The sequence below is a fragment of the Aethalodelphis obliquidens genome, unplaced genomic scaffold (assembly GCF_003676395.1).
Source record: "Aethalodelphis obliquidens isolate GAN/ISIS:26980383/991018 unplaced genomic scaffold, ASM367639v1 scaffold35, whole genome shotgun sequence".
Classification (NCBI taxonomy): Eukaryota; Metazoa; Chordata; class Mammalia; order Artiodactyla; family Delphinidae; genus Aethalodelphis; species Aethalodelphis obliquidens.
The window spans coordinates 6,986,671-7,007,105 of record NW_020837979.1 but is presented as its reverse complement, the minus strand read 5'-3'; the positions used below and the strand labels follow the sequence as shown (position 1 = coordinate 7,007,105).

Here is a 20,435-nt window from a genome sequence, read left to right as displayed (position 1 = left end):
GAATGCAAAATTGAAATGTTTTGCATTTGAATCATTTTGACCTAGATCCCTGGATAAGATTTTGGAAAATCATTTGAAGATTGACAAAAGTATAGATAAGCAAAGAAAAAAGTTTTGTGTGTGTATGTGTGAGAGAGATTTGTTGGTCAGTGCTACTCTTTAGATTAAAGGAGGACGTCCATATCTGGCTTGTTGTAATGTTGTTTCCATTCATTTGTGTGCTTTTGTCCAGAAAATCAAGTGTTGAGGATAGTATTTGAATAAACCAGGGTATGAACTTATTCTTTAATATTTTAAGTTGATGTGGTAAATTTTCTTTAAAACATGCTTTGAGATATTTTTCAGAGTTTAGAATTGCTTTAAAATTGGACCGGATACATTTTCCAGATACGGAGAACCTCTTCTTCTGTGTCAGCTTTTTATAAATAATCACTCTCGGATGACTACTCTGTCATTTGTCACTTACTATGTAACTTACTAATAATCTGTCCAGATTTAGACTACATCAGTTATATAACTTTAACAAGGGGAATATTTTCTCATTTCAGTTTTTTTTCTGAAAAATTCCTTTTGATATTAATGAAAATATTAACTGTTGTGCTTTGCTGGTTGAAACAGTTTTAAAACAGTTCATTTGGAAAAGGAAGTGATGTTGAAGTTTTCATGGCAGAATAATTGTTTTGTAAAGAAGCTTTCATTGTTTTGGCTTTGTTAAGCTCTCCACTTTCCCCCACCTTTTCTAGTTTAATAGAGAGAATTTACGGATTCCAGGAATGCTGATTATTGACACTCCGGGGCATGAGTCTTTCAGGTAAGAATGATTTGTGTCTTTTGTCATCAGGCAAACTGCTTGAAACCATTAAGTCTCAAAGTTCAGTGAGTGAGGAGTTCTAACTAATTGCTAGTCTTGGGGTACTGTTTTGAGGTCTGTGCTCCCTGTAACTGCCAATCCTCATCTGTGCCTCACTGATTTAGTAGTACTTTATTTGGATACTTGTTTTTTGTAGAGAGAAGTCTTTTCCACTTTGAAAGAGCAAATCCTAATACATACCTGGTCTATCTCCTATGAAACCCATTACAGGTGGAATTTTGTCCTGTTACCTCTTGGCTATGTTCCTTAGCGCAAAAAACTTGGTCAGTAAAATTGGCAGAAATAATGGAGTAACTTCTGGAACTAAGTCATTCCAACTGATGTCAATTCACTGTCAGATAAGCATTTGGCAAGTTAAGGGCTAATGGCACTTGAATTTAATGCATGTACTTCATTTTGTTCTTTTTTGTTTAGGTTTTACAAAGAAATTAAAATTTTAAGTTTTTAAAATAAAAGTATTAATTGCAAGATTTCTATTTATACATCTTTTTCTTTTCCAACAGTAATCTGAGAAACAGAGGAAGCTCTCTTTGTGATATTGCCATTTTAGTTGTTGATATTATGCACGGTTTGGAGCCCCAGACAATTGAATCTATCAACCTTTTGAAATCTAAAAAATGTCCCTTCATTGTTGCACTCAATAAGGTAAGCTCTCCTTCTGAAAAATTAAGTTGTGAAAATATGCTTCTTATTTTTTTGTGGTTAAAAAAATGTAGTATAACTTTCATGTAAGAAAATGCACTTAACACTAAGTGTACAGTTCAATGTATGTTGACAAAATTATACGCACATTTAACCACCGTCATTCAGAATATAGACTTACCTCCATATTCCCAGAATGCTCCCTCATGTTCTTTTACAGTCAGTGTGCCCCTTCTGCACCCCGAAACACACCAGCCTTCTTTCTGCTGCCATAGACTAGTTTTGCCTGTTTTATAATTTCATATTAATGGAATTATACAGTGTATAATCTTTTGAGTCTGGCATTTTTCACTACTCATGTTAATATAAATTTATCCGTGTTGTTGCATAGGTCATAGGTTGTTCCTTTTTATTATTCAGTAATATTTCATCATCTGGCTAATACATCTTAACACTTGATCCATTTACCTGTTGAAGGATTCTTGGATTGATTACAATTTTAGGTTATTAGTGAAGCAGCTATAAACATTTTTACACAAGTCTTTGTGTAGACGTTTATTTTCCTTTACTTTTAGTAAATATTTAGGAATAGAATTGCTGGGTCATATGGTAGGTATATGTTCAACTTTATGAGAAAATGACACATTTTCCCAAAGAGATTGTACCATTTTACATTTTTTAACCCACAATTTGGAAGAGTTCCAGTTTCTGCACATTATTGCCGACACTTAACCCTACCTGTAGCCATTCTAATGAGTGTGTAGTGCCAAAGTATACTGGTTTCATTTGCATTCCCATGATGACTAATGGCATCAAACATCTTTTCATGTACTTGTTCCATCTCTGTCTCTCTGAAGTATCTATTCAAAATCCTTTGCTCATTTTTATTCGATTGTTAGTTGTCTTAATTCAGTTTTAAGAGTTCTTTATATTGTCAATAGAAGTCCTTTGTCAGTTATGTGTATTGCAGATATATTCTTATAGTCAAGGACTTAGTTTTTCATTTTCTTAATGAGGTTTTTGGAAGAGCAGCAGAAACTTCTAATTTTAGCAAAATCAATTTATGAGAAATTATTTTTTTTTATAATTTGTCGCTTGTGTTCTATATAAGTAATCTTTTCCCACCCCAAGTTCATGAAAAATTTCTCCAGTGTTTCTAGATATTCAGCATTTAGATCTATGATGTTTTTAAGTTAGTTTTGTGCATGGTGTAAGGTAGGGTCAAGGTTAACTTTTTTCCAAATGTATATCTACTTCAAAAACCCCTTGTGAAAAGATTATTCTTTTCCCCATTGAATTACTTTGCAGTCTTTGTTGAAAATTAATTGACCATGTAGGTACATGTTTGTTCTTAGTATTTCTCTTCTCTTCCATTGACCTATATGTCTGTCCTTGTGCCACTGCTACCCTGTCTTGATTATTGCAGATTCATAATAACGTCATGAAAGCAGGTGGTGGTTAAGTTCTTCAACTTTTTATTTTTCAAAATTGTTTTGGTTATTTCAGGGTCCTTGAATTTCCATATAAAGTTTAGAATCAGCTTGTTAGTTTCTTCCCTCCGGGATTTTTATTGGGGTTGTATTTGTAGATAAATTCTGGGAGAATGGACATTTTAACAAAATTGAGCCTTCCAATCAGTGAACATGATGTCTGTCTCTACATTTACTTTACTTTACTTTGTCTTGACAATATGCTCCAGTTTTATTATCTTGTGACCTTTTAAATTCACTGATTAGGCCTAGTAGCTTTTGTAGCTCGGGTGGGAGTTTCTATATACGTGATTATGTTATCTGCAAATAAAAACTGTTACACTTTTTCCTTTATCTGTATCCTTTATCAATTTATAAATGTTTTTCTTCCTTATTGCACTAACTAGACCTTCTAGAACAATGTCGAATAAAAGTGGTGACAGACATCCTTGTTTCTTCTCCATACTTACCATTAAGTATGATGTCAGATGTAAATGCACTTTATTAAACTGAGGAATTTCCCTTCTATTCCTAGGTTGCTTAGTATTGTTTTTTCTTTTAAGTCTGGAATGGTTGTTGATTTTTGTCAGATGCTCATTCTGCATCTCTTGATATGCTTATGTGGTTTTTCTCCTTTATTCGGTAACAGCCTGAATTGCTGTTGCTGTGGGGGTGAGGGGCTTTACTTTTTGTTATCAGGACTTTATTGTTTTTAGAGCACTTTAAGGTTCACAGCAAAACTGAGGGGAAGGTACAGATTTCCGGTATACCCCTGTCTTCACACACGCACAACCCCCTCCGTTCCCAGTGTCCTCCACCAAAGAGGTGCATTTGTTACAACTGATGAACCTCCTTTGGACACATCATTATCACCCAGAGTTCATCGTTTTCATTGGGGTTCACTCTTGGTGTTGTATACTCTGTGGGTTTGGACAAATCTAGAGGAGACTGACCACTAAGCCTTCTTCCCAGCCACAGCTTCACTAGAAGACCTTTGTAAACTGAACCCTTTCTAAGTTTGTCACTTTTTTTTTAAAGGAGAGATGACAATTCTCATTAAGCTCTGATCTGTACCAGTTGCAGAGATAGGGTTGTTTTCTCTCTTTTCTAAGTCATGAATCCTGTTAAATAGCAATAACAAGAATTTACTGAGTGCCTAGTAGGTAATGGGCACTTGGCATGTATTACTTCCAACTGTTGTATTAACTTTGGAGAGAGAAGATTTCATGGGTTGCTTTAATTCAGTTTGAGCTTATAAGTTTCCGAGTCTTTTATTATACAGTGTACACACCTAGTAGACCATTTCCTTCCACTTCATTTTGTTAATTTTGCTTTCTTCTAGGAGTTTAACTGTTTGTGTTTAATCCAGTTTCTCTAATTTATGAAGGTCATTTTCGAATCTTCATTTATTTTCTAAAGTTATAGTTACTTTGTTCAAACGCAGACACATCCTCCCTTAGGAGTTCTCTACAGGCCTATGCTTTTGACCTCTGACTTGAGTGTGGATTTGCCAGTGGTGGGCAAATCTGGATTAAGCAGGCACGGTGACCCTAAGATTGCAGTCTTCGTTGTATCTTGGAAATCTCCATTTGCTCTTCATTCCTAGAACGTTTCTAGTGAAGATGACAGTCTAACAGGATCTCAGTCTGCTCTTCCTCTGCAGGCACTACCTTAGTCACTTGCTCTTTCTAGTTTCGTTATTGTCTCCAGAGAAACTACATCCTAGGAGCTCTGAGTTAGCAGAGTGGGACAGTGGTTAAGAGCTTGGCTTCCAGGGTTTGAATCTTGGGTTCATATCCTGGCTTTGGCACTTCAAACTGTATAAAGAGGGTCCTTAATTAGCCCCTTTTTGCCTGCAAAACAGAGCATTACTGGATTTTTGTAAGAATTAGAGGCGATAAAACATGTCAAGTGTTAAGACTAGTATCTGATCAAAGTAAGGGTTCAAAACAGGTTAATTATTATTACCAGGTGGAAAAGCTGTGACATAAATATTTTTATGCTTTCTGTAAATTTGCTATATCCTTATTTTTAAAATTGAGGTAAAATTTATATACAGTGAAATGCACAGAACTTAAGTGTGAAATTGAGTTTTGATAAATGTATATACATCCTTGTTACACAGCCCAAATTAAGACATCAGACTTTGCATCACCCGAGAAGTACCAATATGCCCCATTCCAGTCAATCCCCAGCCCCTCATAGCAACCACTGTTCCAAATTTTGTGCCCATGGGTTAGTTTTGCTTGTTTCTTGAACTTCATGTAAATCAAATTTGACAGAATATGTTCTTTTGTGTCTGGCTTTTTACATTTAACATTATGCTTCTGTGACTTCATCCATGTTGTTGAGGGTGTGAGAAGTTTGTTGCTATTTAAAAAACATGTCATTTTTTAGAGCAGGTTTAAATTCACAGAGAAATTAAGGGGAAAGTACAGAGATTTCTGATATATCCCCCGCCCCCCCCCCACACTCATAGCTTTTCCCATTATCAATATACCCACCCAAGTGGTACATTTGCTACAATTGATGAACCCGTAGTTTACCTTAGAATTTACTGTTGGTGTGGTGCATCCTGTGGGTTTGGACAAATGTATCATAATATGTATCCACCATTATAGAATTATACAGCCTTTTCACTGCCCTAAAAATCCTCTGTGCTCTGCCTATTCATCCCCCCACCTCCTACCCACTGGCAACCACTGATTTTTCTACTGTCTCCATAGTTTTGCCCTTTCCAGAGTAGTCATATAGTTGGAATCCTACAGTATGTATGTAGCCTTTTCAGATTATCTTCTTTCACTTAGTAATATGGATTAAAGTTTCTTCCGTGTCTTTTTGTGGCTTGATAGTTCGTTTCTTTTAGCACTGAGTGGTAATCCCATTGTCTAGATGAACCTGTTTATCCATTCACCCACTGAAGGATGTCTTAGTTGTTTCCAAGTCTTGACAATTATGAATAAAGCTGCTGTAGACTTTTGTGTGCACATAAGTTTTCAACTCCTGGGTAAATAACGAGCACGATGGCTGGGCCGTATGGTAAGAATGTTTAGTTTTGTAAGAAACTGCCAAACTGTCTTCCAAAGTGGCTGCACCATGTTGTATTTCCTCCGGTCGTGCATGAGGGTTCCCGTCACTCCACATCCTCACCAGCATTTGCTATTGTAAGTGCTTTAGGATTTTGGCCATTCTGATAGGTGTGTAGTGGTATCTTGTTTTAATTCGTATCTTCCTGGTGACAAAAGGTGCGAAACATCTTTTCATGTATGTATTTGCCATCTTTATATCTTTTTTGGTGAGGTGTTTTTTGTTAAGTATTTTGGCCCATTTTCAAATTGGATTCTTAGTTTACTTACTGTTGAATTTTGAGAGTTATTTGTATACTTTACATACCATTCCTTTATCCAGATGTGGTTTTTTGCCAATATTTTCTTCTAGTCTGTGCTTTGTAATGTCACTCTCTTGACTCTCTTTCACAGAAGTTTTTAATTTTAATTAAGTCCAGCTCATCAGTTCTTTCATGGATCATGCCTTTGGTGTTGTATCTCCGTAGTCATCACTGTGGCCAAAGTCATCTGGGTTTTCTCCTGTTATCTTCTAGGAGTTTTAGAGTTTGGTGTTTTACACTTAGGTGATCGATTCTGAGTTAATTTTTTTGTGAAGGGTGTAAGGTCTGTGTCTGTATTCAGTGTTTTGCCTGTGGACGTCCAGTTGTTCCAGCACCATTTGTTCTTTACTATTGATTTTTTAAATGTTAAACCAACCTTGCGTTACTGGAACAAATTCCACTTGGTCATGATATATTTTTCATATATTGCTGGGTTTGATTTGCTAATTTTGGGGGGGAGATTTTCATGAGTGATTTTGGTATGTAGATTTCTTTTAATATCTTTTGTCTGGTTTTGCTATTAGAGTAATGGCCTCCTAAGATGAGTTGAGAAGTATTTCCTCCTCTGTTTTCTGAAAGGGTTTGTGTAGAAATGATAATTATTCTTTAAGTGTTTGATAGGATTCACTAGTAAAGCACCATCAGCATGGAATTTAAGCTAAGTTTAGGTTATTTAGGCTTTTTACTTTTGTCAGTATAGAAATTTGTGTAGAAATTTGTGTCTTTCAAAGAACCAGCTTTTGGTTTTATTGATATTCTCTAGTTTGTTTTGTATTTCATTGATTTCAGGGTTAATTTCTATCATTTCTTTCTACTTACATTTGTCTTCATTGTTCTTTTACCAGTTTCTTAAGATGGAAGCTTAGATGATTTGATTTCAGATATTTTTTTCTTTTCTAATGTAAGCATTTAAAGGTATGCTTAAAAGCACTGCTTAGACATACTGTGTTTTTATTTATCATTTAGGTCAAAATATTTTCTGAATAGTTTTACTTGATATAGAATTCTAGGTTTAAAAAATATTTTTTTCCTTCATCATCTTCATTTTCTGGCTTTTATCTCTACTCATTCTTTGTTCCCCAGTATGTAATGTGGGATTTTTTGATTGCTTTTAAAAAGACTTTTTCTTTAAGAGTTTTGTCAGTGAGATTATATAATAGTTTTCTTTATATTTATCCCACTTGAGTTTGACTTTCTTAGAAAGTTCTTGGTCATTACTTGTGCAGTTATTTTTCTGCTCTCTTTTCTTACTCTTTCCTTGTTTAAGTGTTTGATAGAATTCTAGGACTTTACTTCTCTTAATATTGTCTCATAGTGACTGAAGGTTTTTCTTTTCTCCATCCTTTTTTCTCTACCTGCTTTGGTTGGGATAGTTTTTATTTGCTTTATCTTCAAGGTTGCTGATCTTTGGCAATATGTAATTTGCTTCAGCTCATCCAGTGATTTATTTTTTTTCATTTCATATTTTTTATATATATATATATATATATATATATATATATATATTTTAGCTCTACAAGTTACATGTTTTTCCTTTAAAGTCATTGAATATATTTATAATAACTATTTTAAGGCCCTTGTATGCTAATTATATACCATCATTGTCATTTCTGGGTCTATTTCTACTTACTGATTTTCCTTTTTGATAGCAATCAGATTGGTCTGCTTTTTTATATTATCACCCTAGAATGAGCCAATATATTATGCCTTTTTGTTTGTTTTTACTCTTAAATAATCTTCTTTATACCCATTTATCATCTTTTGAAAAGTGAAGGAAAATAGATTATTTTCTATATTTTTCATGTCATTTTCCTGGTGATGGTACTTGGCTGTAATTAATCCTTTTTCCTGCATACTACTTAACATAACCATTTTGGAATTCCAACATATGTTAATGTTCCCAGGATAATTCTAGTTTTTCATCTTTTGCAGGAAATGGCAGCCTCCCATGAACTGGCTGGAGGCTGGTAGGCAGTGTGGCACTTCACATTTAAGAGGGGGTGCGGTTGAGCAGACTGAGGGGCTTTTGGTGCAATGAAAGTAATACTCTTCCAGATATGTGTGATATGCATTTGGAATTTTCTGGAGCTTTTAAATTAACCTTAATTAACTTCCTGAGTGTTGTGAATGCTTTAGAGATGTTTCTTACGAAAAATACTTTTCCAGATTGATAGGTTGTATGATTGGAAAAAGAGCCCCGACTGTGATGTGGCTGCTACTTTAAAGAAGCAGAAAAAGAATACAAGAGATGAATTTGAGGAGCGAGCAAAGGCTATTATTGTGGAATTTGCACAGCAGGTAAGAAAGCTTTCCCTTCTTTACGAAGAGACTATATCATAGAATATTTTTTCTTCTTTTACATTGTCTTTATAATTAAGTCACTATTTTCATTAATACTGGTTCTGTTCCCCTATTAATGGCAATTAGCATTTTCATTCTTTTCCCTTCTCCCTTTTCCTTTTAAAATCTTTATTTCAAGACCTCTCTTTGTAGTCTGAATGTTTAACTTTGAAAAACCAAATTGACTTGGAAAGAAACTACTTTTCTGCGATATGGTTAATACCTCCAGGATATACATGATCTAAGTGTTTTTGAGGATTTTTCAGAATGAAGAGCCATTATTCATCCAGCTTCTAGTTAGTCATTTCTGTTCTGGACACCTCCTTCCACCACTCGGCCTGTGGGAATGACTTTGCTTTTTATGTCTCTAGGGGTTGAACGCAGCTTTGTTTTATGAGAATAAAGATCCCCGCACTTTTGTGTCCTTGGTACCTACCTCTGCACATACTGGTGATGGCATGGGAAGTCTGATCTACCTTCTTGTCGAGTTAACTCAGACCATGTTGAATAAGAGACTTGCACACTGTGAAGAGCTGAGAGCACAGGTGATGGAGGTACTGTCAGCTTTTCAGTTTATTCCTCCCCCCACCAACCCCCAAATAGGGTTCTTGGGTGGGGATGTCTACTAATTTAGATTTAATCTCAACATGGTGCATTGTAGCCTATATTTCACTCCCTTTGCAATAAATGTCTCTTAGGTTAAGGCTCTCCCAGGGATGGGCACCACTATAGATGTAATATTGATCAACGGGCGTTTAAAGGAAGGAGATACAATTATTGTTCCCGGAGTAGAAGGGCCCATTGTCACTCAGATTCGAGGCCTCCTATTACCTCCTCCTATGAAGGAGTTAAGAGTAAAGGTAAGTCAGGGTGGTAAGCGTTGGCACGTGTGGACTTGCACAGTGTTTAAAAATTCTACTGAGGTTGTTTCCTCACTTCAAGAGCCACCTGGCTTAATACACAACACACACCCTTCACTGGTTTTATTGTAGGTGTCTTCATACAGGAGGGACCATCCATCAGAGTAGAGATGTGTGAAAGTCCTTGTTTACCAACTAAGTTTCTCATAAAAATCAAAAGTACATTGTTTTCGTTCTACACTGGTAGCTAGTTACTAGTATGTTACTGGTTTGTATGCACCTTCTGTTCTGTGACTTGTCTTTTTACTCATTCTGTAGTAGCTTGAGAAACAGAATTATTTAACTTTAATGTTGAATTTATCAGTCTTCCATTTGCACTTACTGCTTTTTGTATCTAGTTTAAAGAAATCTTGCCCTGTCCCAAGGTCATGACAGTATCGTCTTACATCGTCTTCTACCACTAACCACTTTTCAAATAAACGTGATAACAAATGTTTTGATCTCTGTAGAACCAATATGAAAAGCATAAAGAAGTAGAAGCAGCTCAGGGGGTAAAGATTCTTGGAAAAGACCTGGAAAAAACATTGGCTGGTTTACCCCTCCTTGTGGCTTATAAAGAAGATGAAATCCCAGTTCTTAAAGTAAGTTATTTTTTTTCCTCCAAAGCTGTTTTGAGTTGTACCTTGTGTCAGTAGAGCACACGCTAAGAATGATGAATAAAATGGGCATCTTTGTCTTTGGGAAGACTTACCTGGTGGTCTCTTAACAAACAGTTGATGCTTTTAAATTATTTCACTTTGTATAATCATGAATTAGCATCTTAAGAAACTGGAAAAAGAACAATGAAGACAAATGTAAATAGAAAGAAATGATAGAAATTAACCCTGAAATCAATGAATAAATGATAATTTATATATATTCAAGTTAGAACATTTTATTTAAATAAAAAATGAACCAGAAGCTAATTCCTTTTTTTTTTTTTTAAAGATACTCAGCTATGTAGATGGAACTAAAATAATCTCTTACTAGGTTTTAGGAGTCATTTTAAAGCCTGTTTGCCTATTTTCAGGAACAGATGGCACACATGAGCCCAGCGGAGTTTCACAAAAGCAAACATTGAGACATATTTATTCTCTTGCCAAAGAGAAGATACCACTGTTCCCAGCACATGGCTCTTGTCCTATGCTGGGACCATTATTCTTTAGGCAGCAACCAGTCACTGTCGCCAGGGAATCGGCCCCCTTAGGGCCTATGAGAACAGGGCAGGCATCCCTGTGGCCAGTCTTGAGTATGGGTGGACTTGTACATCTTTAATGGCATCGACATGGTTGTTTTACTTATTTCTGGTCAAAATCTCTTCACCTTCAAAGGAGTGATGATGGAGTAAAGGGCTGCTGAGATTAGGGTATTTCATCATTAAACACCTTTGGGCTACTGTAACATATTACATTCATGTAGTACTATTTAAATTTAGAAGATTCTTATTTATCACGTCATTTCATTCACCCATCTACTCTGCCAAGTGGTGCAGAGGTTAAACATATTTCGACATTAGTAAACCTAACATAGACAGAGGTGAAGTGGGATACAGCTCAGTTATGGCCGCCAAATCTCTCCTTCCTTTCCCGTACAGGTTCTGCCATGCCTTGCCCGTCCTAAGCCTTGGTTTCTTATTTTCAGATGAACACCTAATCAAAAACAGGAACAGTTTAATTCTAGGCTGCTGAGATAGAGGTGTATTTATAACCTTGTCAAATGTAATCTTTTTTCAAGGATGAACTGATCCATGAGTTAAAGCAGACACTAAATGCTATCAAATTAGAAGAGAAAGGAGTCTATGTCCAGGCATCTACACTGGGATCTTTGGAAGCTCTACTTGAATTTCTGAAAACATCAGAAGTGCCCGTAAGTAATGGTACCCGACTCCACGAGAGTCAGTGGTCGGCATAGTTTATGGCGCTGTTCCTGTTACCCAACACAGGCAGTTAAACTAGGAAACTCCCTTTTTACAGTATGCAGGAATTAACATTGGTCCAGTCCATAAAAAAGATGTTATGAAGGCTTCGGTGATGTTGGAACATGATCCTCAGTAAGTAATTTCTCTTCTGCTGTAAAGGCTTTTATGTTGCCTATCTATTTTATTTTAGTAGAACTGTTATGACATGGTCTGTGTTTCATTGAATGATCTTTGATGTGTTTTAACCTTTTAGGTATGCAGTAATTTTGGCCTTTGATGTGAGAATTGAACGGGATGCGCAAGAAATGGCTGACGGTTTAGGAGTTAGAATTTTTAGTGCAGAAATTATTTATCATTTATTTGATGCCTTTACGAAATATAGACAAGACTACAAGAAACAGAAACAAGAAGAATTTAAGTAAGTTGGTGATTTTTACCTACTTTGGATCTTTGGTAATAAAGTTGATTATTTGAGGATTTCCAAATACCAGCCAGGTGTGTAGACAACAGAAGCATGGCACTTGCTCCTCTCCCAGAAGCTGCATCCTCAGGTGGTGTGTTATACGCCACAGATTTGGCCCACCTGAGACACTCTAGCAGTGTGTGAACGAATCCTCTCTGTAACATTTCTGCTTAGTTTTTAATTTTAACTTGGCAGACCTAGGTTGCGTTAATGGGTGAGTAGTTGCTACATCTGGGGACTTTATCTTGCCTGGAGTTCCTCATCTGGGGTTGCATGGAATGGAGGTAACACCGTGAGAGTGTGGAAAATTAGAAAGAGAAAGGAGGCGAGGCATTCCTTGCCAGGTGTCATTCCTCGAGCAAACCTGACAGAGCCTGTGGTGCTGGGGAGTCCTTGTCAATGGACCTGACCAGGTCCCTGCCTCTCGGAGCTTAGGGGAAGACAAGTGAAGAACACATGAGAAGTTGGGATAAGCGCAGGATGAAGCAGGGCAGGGCCTAGATAAGGCGAGGAGAGCTGTGGTTAATAGTGTGGTGGGGAGGCAGCTCAGCTGGGGAGAGTGAAGCGAGCCGCCCAGACACCCGGGAGGTGTCAGGTGGAAGGACAACGCCGGCCAGCAGGGCCGTGTTCAGAGGTGGAGGCAGCCACAGTGACCCTCGGGGAGGGTGGCAGGAGCTGCGGTAGAGAAGTTGGCAGCACCCATATCCTGTAGGACCCCGTAGGCCACAGGCGGGGTTTAGGGGGCTGCTGGTTAGAGCCTGTCAGGAGGCCCCCGTAGTCCAGGCAGGACGTGGTGGAGGCTCAGACCAGCGTGACCAGAGGGAGGGACGGCTCAGTCTGAGGTGCATTTTAAAAGCAGACTGGTAAATACTGGGATTTAGATTGAGGTGTGCTCACTTTAGATCATGAAACCTGAAAGGGAAAGACTGAAGTTTGATTAAGAAAATGCTACAAACCATTAAAGCATTCTAAGCATATGCTTCATAAGCACAGAAATAGTGTCCTTTTGGATCAACTGATTTGGGAACGTGGTAGAGAAAAGGAGGATGTGGTTTGATACCAGTGTGGTCCTCAGAATAGGCCTCACACGGGCCCCAGGACACACCTGATGGTGGATTCCACCGAGGCACTCAAGCTCCATCTTCAGGGGCGGGGCTCAGCCTTTGGTCTGGGCCCAGCGTGCTCCTGTGATGCAGCTGCTTTGAGGGGAGGGAGGAGGATGAAGAGAGGATGCAGCACCCTAGGGACCCCTGAGCGCCGATGTGTGGCCTTCCTGCTGCCCTCAGCTGAGGGGAGAAGCAGCCTCATATTCACCTGCATTTGCTTTTTTATGCTTCGAAGTGATTTTGTAAGCTTAAAAATTCTTGGGTTTTCTTTTTTCCTTTTAGGCACATAGCAGTATTTCCCTGCAAGATAAAAATTCTGCCTCAGTTTATTTTCAATTCTCGAGATCCGATAGTGATGGGCGTGACTGTGGAAGCAGGCCAGGTGAAGCAGGGGACACCCATGTGCGTGCCTAGCAAAAATGTAAGTTCTGGTTGTACTTTTTAGAAAGTGTGTCATCTCTTAAAGCAGTTCTGGGAGTCAAGAGTGATAAAAAACTGAAATCAAGCAGAGCTTGTCACCTCCTGTAATTTATACAAATTCAGTATCAGTGTTCCTTAATCAGTGTTGATTCTCAAGCACCTGGTGTCAGTGCTTCAGGTAGTGAAAGTTGCAGAATTATTGCCCTTCAAAAGTTTTTGGTGTTTTGAGTCTGGGGAAAGCTTAAAAAATAGTATAATGGACACTCATGTCTTTCCTCTAGCATCATAGCTAAGAGAAAATAACATTAATTCCATAAAATCCTGTAGTTCACAGTTCACAGTTCACATTCACTTTTTACCAATTGTCCCAAATGTCTTTAGTAACGCTGCTTGCTGACCTGGCCCAGGGCTCCTTCGAGGTGCACTGCATTTGGTTATTAGTGTTTTAGTCTCAACGATGAACGGTCTGCCATTCTTTTTAAAGAAGAGTCCAGAACAGCAGTTCCACAGATGATTTCTCAGCTTGGATTTGTCTGGTTGTTCCCTTGTGACTAGATGCAAGTTAGAATGATTGGGAAGGATACTGTACACACAGGTGCTCCTACGTGCCTCTGAATTGTCACACGGGTTGTCACTGTCGCAGTGCAAACCTGGGTGATCAGAGAAGGTGCTGTTAGCTCAGCATCGCCATCAGAGACAGATCCTCGCCCGCTGTACTGGCTCAGTCACCTGGAGCACTGAGAGTCCCTGTGAGCTTCCCAGCGGCTTTAACCACCACTGACAGTCCTCGCCTGAGTAGTTATGACATGGATGGTGGCAGTATTGTGATCCCCCTTCCCACACGCTGCTGTAAAGAACCATCCCCCACCCCGGCCTTTTCATTAGGTATCTGAAACACGCCGGGTTTTTTTTTGAGACCCCCGTTATCCAGCGTTTGGTCACTGGGAGCCCGTTCAAGCTGCCTTGTGTCCTTGCACATAGCACTTGGGGCCCTTTGTTCCTTTGTGGTGCAGTAAGGTGCTCCAGGCTCATCTAGGACTTTCCCTGCCCCCGACTTGGTTCCTTTAGTGGGAGACGGCACCTGACGTCCTCCGAGTGCTGTGACTCACTGCTTCTAGGAGTCATGCTTCTCTGCCAGTGGCTAAGCTAGGACACTTAGTGACAGCAGTTATCTCCTGTGTGGCTTCGGCCAAACCAGGTTACCTGTTTTTACTCTCGCTGCCCAGGCAGCAGAGTGGGATGTTGTTGTTGTTGCCTTCCCCAGACTGTGACTGAGGTCAGGTCGCATCCTCAGAATGAGCAGCAGAGTTCTCAGCATGGCCGCCGGGGCACACGCAACGGGTCCCTGCCTCTCTGCCTGCATCCCCATCACCCCAAGCTCATTTCTGACTCAGAACTTGTGTGCCTGCTGGCCTCTCTTACTCTGGGAGCTGTCATGTGGAAGGGCAGGGTGGAAACACGTCGGATGGACAGAGCACTTTCCACGTGTCCCAAAGCACACGAGCGACCTCCTTTTGTCCTCACAGCCATCTTGTGAAGGCAGACGGGGTGGGGTGGTATCACCCCCAGTTCTCCAGTGAGAAAAATCACACTGCGGAGAGACCCAGAGACCAAGGTGATAGAGGGGCACAGGGCCCAGGCTCTGCAGCTGGCTCATTCGCTCCAGTTACATCAGCTGTCCAGTTTGGGCGCCTGTGACTGCCACGATTCCTCTGCCCACATCGTAGTTTCTGTTATTACTTTACAGTTTGTTGACATTGGAATAGTAACAAGTATTGAAGTAAACCATAAACAAGTGGATGTTGCAAAAAAAGGACAGGAAGTCTGTGTCAAAATAGAACCCATCCCTGGTGAATCTCCCAAAATGTACGGAAGACATTTTGAAGCTACAGATATTATCGTCAGTAAGGTAAGTATCTCACTCAGCAAAAGTGGCCCCTTTTAAGAAAGGGGGCCGTCGGCTCTTCTGATGGCCTTTACTCAGGAGCTGAGGGCTTGGCCTGTAGCCTGGCCTCCTGACAGAGTGCCCGCTAGGACTCTAGGTCGGATCCCCAGCAAACAGATGTGCTGGCATTCTGCTCCCAGAAAATGCAGGCAGGCAGGCTCTGCTTTGGCAGTTTCTGCCTGAGCTTTCCATCTGTGATGAGCAGGATCTGGTAACAAACTCCGGGGCCACATGCTCCTCTTTGGCACTTGTTACATTGTTTTGTTCACTGTGTGCCTTGGGCCTTACAGATCAGCAGGCAGTCCATCGACGCCCTCAAAGACTGGTTCAGAGACGAGATGCAGAAGAGTGACTGGCAGCTTATTGTGGAGCTGAAGAAAGTATTTGAAATCATCTAATTTTTCCACACGGGTCAGGAATTGGAATAAATGCAAAATGATGTTGTGATACTACCAAGAAAAACAAGGCAAAAAATGGAATGGACCTATCTGAAAACTGATGAACTAATTAAGCATAGAAGGAAAAAAAATAGGCGTATAAGATGTTTTCCATGAGAAACCAAGAAACTTACACTGGTTTGACAGTGGTCGATTACACGTCCCCACAGCTCCGGCGTGCCTGCGCACTCGTCCACGCCTTTCCCAGTCCTCCTCTACTGGCTGCTGTTTTAAAGGTTGCCCTTCCCCAAATTTGGATTTTTATTACAGATCTAAAGCTCTTTCAATTTTATACTGATTAAATCAGTACTGCAGTATTTGATTAACCAAGCTTCTGCAGATTTTCTGATACTTGGGACTTTTTTGAGGTAAGAAATACTTATTTATGCATACCCTTCCCACAGTGGTGGTTTTTTTTTTCTTTCCCCCCATGCGTTCTTCTGCCATATGCCCTTAGGAATTTTTTAAGATAGAAGATTAGGCGTTCTGGTATTTATCTGCTTTGTGTGAAACCACGGTGTAAAGCAAAACTGGCTGCTACTTACTGCTTGTGTGGTCGTGAGAGTCCACTGTAATCAGCACAGTTCTGAACTCCAATAAAGACCCCAGACGTTGACCCGCGAGCTCTGCTAGGCTTCGTGTCAGCGTAGCTGCTCTCCTGCGGGTCTCCATCCCCGTGCAGCTCGTTCTCTCAGACTGTTTTTATTAACTATCGTACCTCGTGTACCAGCACATGTGAACATTAGGAATTCTTATACCTCCATCTTGGTCTGTTTTGTCCTAGCAAATTCCATCATGCATACATTTTCTGATGAGACAATCAATCAATAGGGTGTTGATTACCTGTTTGGACTTAGTGTGAACATGGAGTTGTTACAGAGGCATCATAGTGGTTTCTTCATATTAGTCTGATTGATTGAAGCTAGTTTCTTATGGTTTTCCTGAAGAATGTGGGAAGTGGGTCCCTGAGGTAAGAGATCTATTAGCATCAGAGTAATTCTTCTGGCAGATCCCTAATATCTGACTACCTATTTATAGCACAGTGTTGAATGAAGTCAGTGTGGGGTGTTGGAAGAAAATGTTCCTGAGTATTCACTGGCATAGAATTATAAACTATTTTTAAAGTGTTACGGCATAACATATAGCATAGAAAAATACTTTTATATACATTTGAAAATCTGGACCATTCTTCATTATGATTGAAGTTTCTCAAGGGCCAGTAGAGGCAAAGACAAAACCTCTAAACCATCTGGGGGACATAATTTTTCCCAGGAAAAACTTAATCTTCAATTGTGTGTGTGTTCTAATTCAAAAATATGTAAATTCCTCCACTTGGAAGAAGTAAAGAAGATTTTCTTAACATGTTCCTGTGTTCATGCTTTGGGTCAGGCGTGATCAGAGTATTTGGAAGCTTTCTTTACCCTTGCTTGGAACAAGTAGAACACCAGTCTGGGCCCCCTCAGGCATTTCAAAGCTTAGCATGAAGCGTGTAACGGTCCAGCCGTAATAGTTCAGGATTTGCTTCCTAAAGGATTCACAAAAAGGAGCCTGTACAAAATATACATACAGTTCTTTATTAAACAACTGTAAACACTTCACTGTAAAAATCCATAAAACTTTATAAACAAACATTTTGTAAACAGAATCTATGCTACAGTAAAAGAATTAACACAGTTATTTACATGCAATACTGACAAATTTGGCACTTATTGAAAAGAAATGTACAAAAACACGTGGCTTAAAAAGAAATTTAAAATTATAAAACTCAGAGCGTTACTATCATGCACTTTGCAAATACCTCACAAGCACTTATGGCACAGCTAGCGGAGAGCAGCAGGCTCCCTGGTAATGTTCATGTAACTTTCAATGTGCTTCCGTAGGTTTGCTGTAAAACCACCTGAACATTGTCTAGAATAAAGTCAAATGCCATATTCCAAACCGACTCCACCGACTGCTGCATCAACCTGCAGGTGAGGAGAGACGAGCGATCAGGAAAGACCATTCCTTCAAGAATCTGTTTAACATATATATTTGATATTTAGGGTTTAAGGGTTTTAACGTCTCTATATAAATACACTCAAAAACGTACTTCTATGGTTTAAACTCTATAAACCTTGAGAGGAGGAGCAATCTCGTCGTTTTGACCGTTTTATGCTCCCCAGTCAATGTTACGGCACCTCTTTCTCTGGCATTCAAAATACAGGGCTTCCCTTTTCAGTAATGCTGAAGAGCAGTTACCATACCGCAACTGATGGCCAGAAAGGGCACGGCTCGCTCATCACCTCCCTCCAGTAGCTGTGGTGACAGACGTGCTGTCTTTTTTACCCTTTGGGTAAAAGCACCGAATAGTTACCTTTTCATGTATTTTATAACTAGGTCCAGTTTCTCCAAATCTTTTTCCTCTATTAGATCAGTGCAGTATTTCACAACTTGCAGAATGTCTTCTTCCATTGGATCTAGAGAGGGGAGAAATCTCAAATGAGGACCAACTTATGCTTTTGAAGGAGAAAGGGCAGCGATCTGCAGGGACCAAGGAAACTATGTGCTACGATAGTGACTCAGAGCTGCCACACGAGTGGGCTGTGGTAAGGAACCTTTCCGAGCCGCCCACAGAGGTCAGAAGGTTGCGGGGGGGGGGGGGGGGTTGCTGGTTTATGCTCATTCGATTTAGGAAAATAGTTCCTCTACAGAGCTGAGTTCATGTTCTGTAGTCATAGGACATCACATCTCAGTACCAGCCAGGCCAACCTGAAATGGTAGTTATCCATTCTCTGAGCAAGGTCTTCACATCACTGAATTCCACAGCTCCAGCTAGGTTGGGTGCTGGGGGTCTAACACACGCAGACGGCTCAGGCTGCAAACCAGAAAGGCCAGCAACACCTGAAGTGGAAGCAGAGAGTTCTCCCTGTTAAGAAAACAAATAATAGAAAGTGCTATATTTACATAACATCGAGTACATAAACATCCGATGGAAGGAGAAGGTCAAAGTTTAGAAAGCATGAAAGAAATTACCAGAGGTTTCTCAGAGGCAGGACCTTCATGTTTTAGAAATCCATCAACTAACTTCTGGGGACTGCCACAGGCCCCTGGCAGAGTTTTTGCAGGACTGTTAAGCAGCATATTTTTCAAAGGGCTCTGAATCTTTCTGGGGGGACTGATGGAGCTTTTTTTCTTGTTTCTTTTCTTTTCTTTCACCGCTGCTGGTTTTAACTGCAGTAGCGGGTTCTTTGGCACTAAAAGAAGATGGACATAAGATCCTCAACACAACATGCCTGGAGAGCAGCACGGGCCCCTTCCTCCTCCCAAGAGCAGCCCTGAACACACGCACGCACACAGCACAGGCCTCCCTGAGGTGGCCCCGCATTTCCTAGGGTTGCTCAGCCACTTACTGGTGACATTTGGGACCTGCTAGTCTATACGGGGCTCGCAGCAGTCAATGAAAACTCACAGGCGAATTCCTTCCAGCAGTTCAGCAGGGCAGTATTCTGTTTTCATTTTAAATGTGGTATTTGTGACGCACGTTCAGAAACCATCTTCACATTCTGGGCTTTAAACCTACATCCTCTGAAGGATCGGTCTCAAAGGACAACTGGCTTGACAGATAATCAATTCAAAAGATTCCTGGGTAATAGCTTGTTCAGACTTTTAAGTCAAGAAGCTACAGATACAAATCCACCTAGGACTCTTGACAGCACTTAACCTGTACTGCGTACTAGTTCCGTTCCCCTGATGTGAAGAGCACTGAACATGACTAACAGCTTAAAGACTTGGGCCATCATATATATATATACTACAACAATCAAACAACAGTTTCATGTCTCACATCTTCACTTCTGTTACGTGTCACTTGTAAAGCTTACCGGATGTGCTGGCCTGCTGCGGGTGAAGGGTGTTTTCTCCCTGCCTTTGTCTTTGATCGTAGGCTGCTTTCAGCTCCTTCTGAAGCTCTGCTGGAAGGGCCGCAAACACCTCAGGGTCCACCTGGTGGAAAAGAGAAAGTTCAAAGTCAAACCTGAGCTGACTCTATATAGGCGGCTGGTTTATATTTTTCACAAAATAGACTTTATTTCAAATCATACTTTTCTGATCTGTATGAATTAGGTCCTCAGTGTCAAAGCTCATAAATAATCCTCACAAGGTTATAGGGTGAGAATAAGGAATACAGCTTTGAATGTGAATTGACTTAATTAAAAAAACAAAACAAAAACACTGTGCAGAACAACCAGGGCAAGAAGCACTAGTAGGAAATGAGAAGCAAAACGCAAGAAAACAGGTGCATATGTCATGTTTTTCTTAAACATCAAACTCTGATTGTGTTACTGTCCCTAGTGTAAGGTTACACATCTTCACCCTGGCACTTGAGTGTGGCCCAGGGTCTTCTCAGGCCAATGAAACAGAGTGTTTCTGTCTTTGGGGTGGAAGCTGTGAGCGCCCACACCCCATAGCCTCCCTCTTCTCTGCCCTCTGTTGTCCATACTTGGCTGCTCTGTCAGTTTGTGTCCCGCAGGTGATGCGGAGACAGGCCATTCCTCCTCCC

At 40.1% G+C, this 20,435-nt stretch overlaps 2 protein-coding genes across 17 annotated transcripts in view; one reads left to right on the top strand and one right to left on the bottom strand.

The window, feature by feature from the left end:
- The window catches only part of EIF5B (eukaryotic translation initiation factor 5B), a 69,371-nt gene extending 52,113 nt beyond the window's left edge, over positions 1-17,258 (top strand). For all 8 annotated transcript variants that reach the window (XM_027128824.1, XM_027128828.1, XM_027128822.1 and 5 more), the window contains 12 exons: positions 744-811; positions 1,375-1,516; positions 8,537-8,668; positions 9,082-9,264; positions 9,409-9,570; positions 10,080-10,211; positions 11,344-11,475; positions 11,583-11,659; positions 11,781-11,945; positions 13,379-13,517; positions 15,264-15,425; positions 15,752-17,258. In XM_027128824.1, coding sequence (XP_026984625.1) covers positions 744-811; positions 1,375-1,516; positions 8,537-8,668; positions 9,082-9,264; positions 9,409-9,570; positions 10,080-10,211; positions 11,344-11,475; positions 11,583-11,659; positions 11,781-11,945; positions 13,379-13,517; positions 15,264-15,425; positions 15,752-15,859 — 1,602 coding nt within the window. In that variant the 3' untranslated portion in view covers positions 15,860-17,258. The remainder of the gene's footprint in view (positions 1-743; positions 812-1,374; positions 1,517-8,536; positions 8,669-9,081; positions 9,265-9,408; positions 9,571-10,079; positions 10,212-11,343; positions 11,476-11,582; positions 11,660-11,780; positions 11,946-13,378; positions 13,518-15,263; positions 15,426-15,751) is intronic.
- Positions 17,259-17,444: 186 nt separating this feature from the next.
- The window catches only part of REV1 (REV1 DNA directed polymerase), an 83,668-nt gene continuing 80,677 nt past the window's right edge, over positions 17,445-20,435 (bottom strand). For 8 of the 9 annotated variants that reach the window (XM_027128834.1, XM_027128829.1, XM_027128831.1 and 5 more), the window contains 5 exons: positions 19,759-19,879; positions 18,911-19,131; positions 18,647-18,803; positions 18,252-18,354; positions 17,445-17,862 (listed from right to left, as the gene is read on the bottom strand). In XM_027128834.1, the coding sequence (XP_026984635.1) occupies positions 17,751-17,862; positions 18,252-18,354; positions 18,647-18,803; positions 18,911-19,131; positions 19,759-19,879 (714 nt within the window). In that variant the 3' untranslated portion in view covers positions 17,445-17,750. Of the gene's footprint in view, positions 17,863-18,251; positions 18,355-18,646; positions 18,804-18,910; positions 19,132-19,758; positions 19,880-20,435 lie in introns of those variants that run through there. The other variant, XR_003437629.1, reaches the window with a different exon arrangement.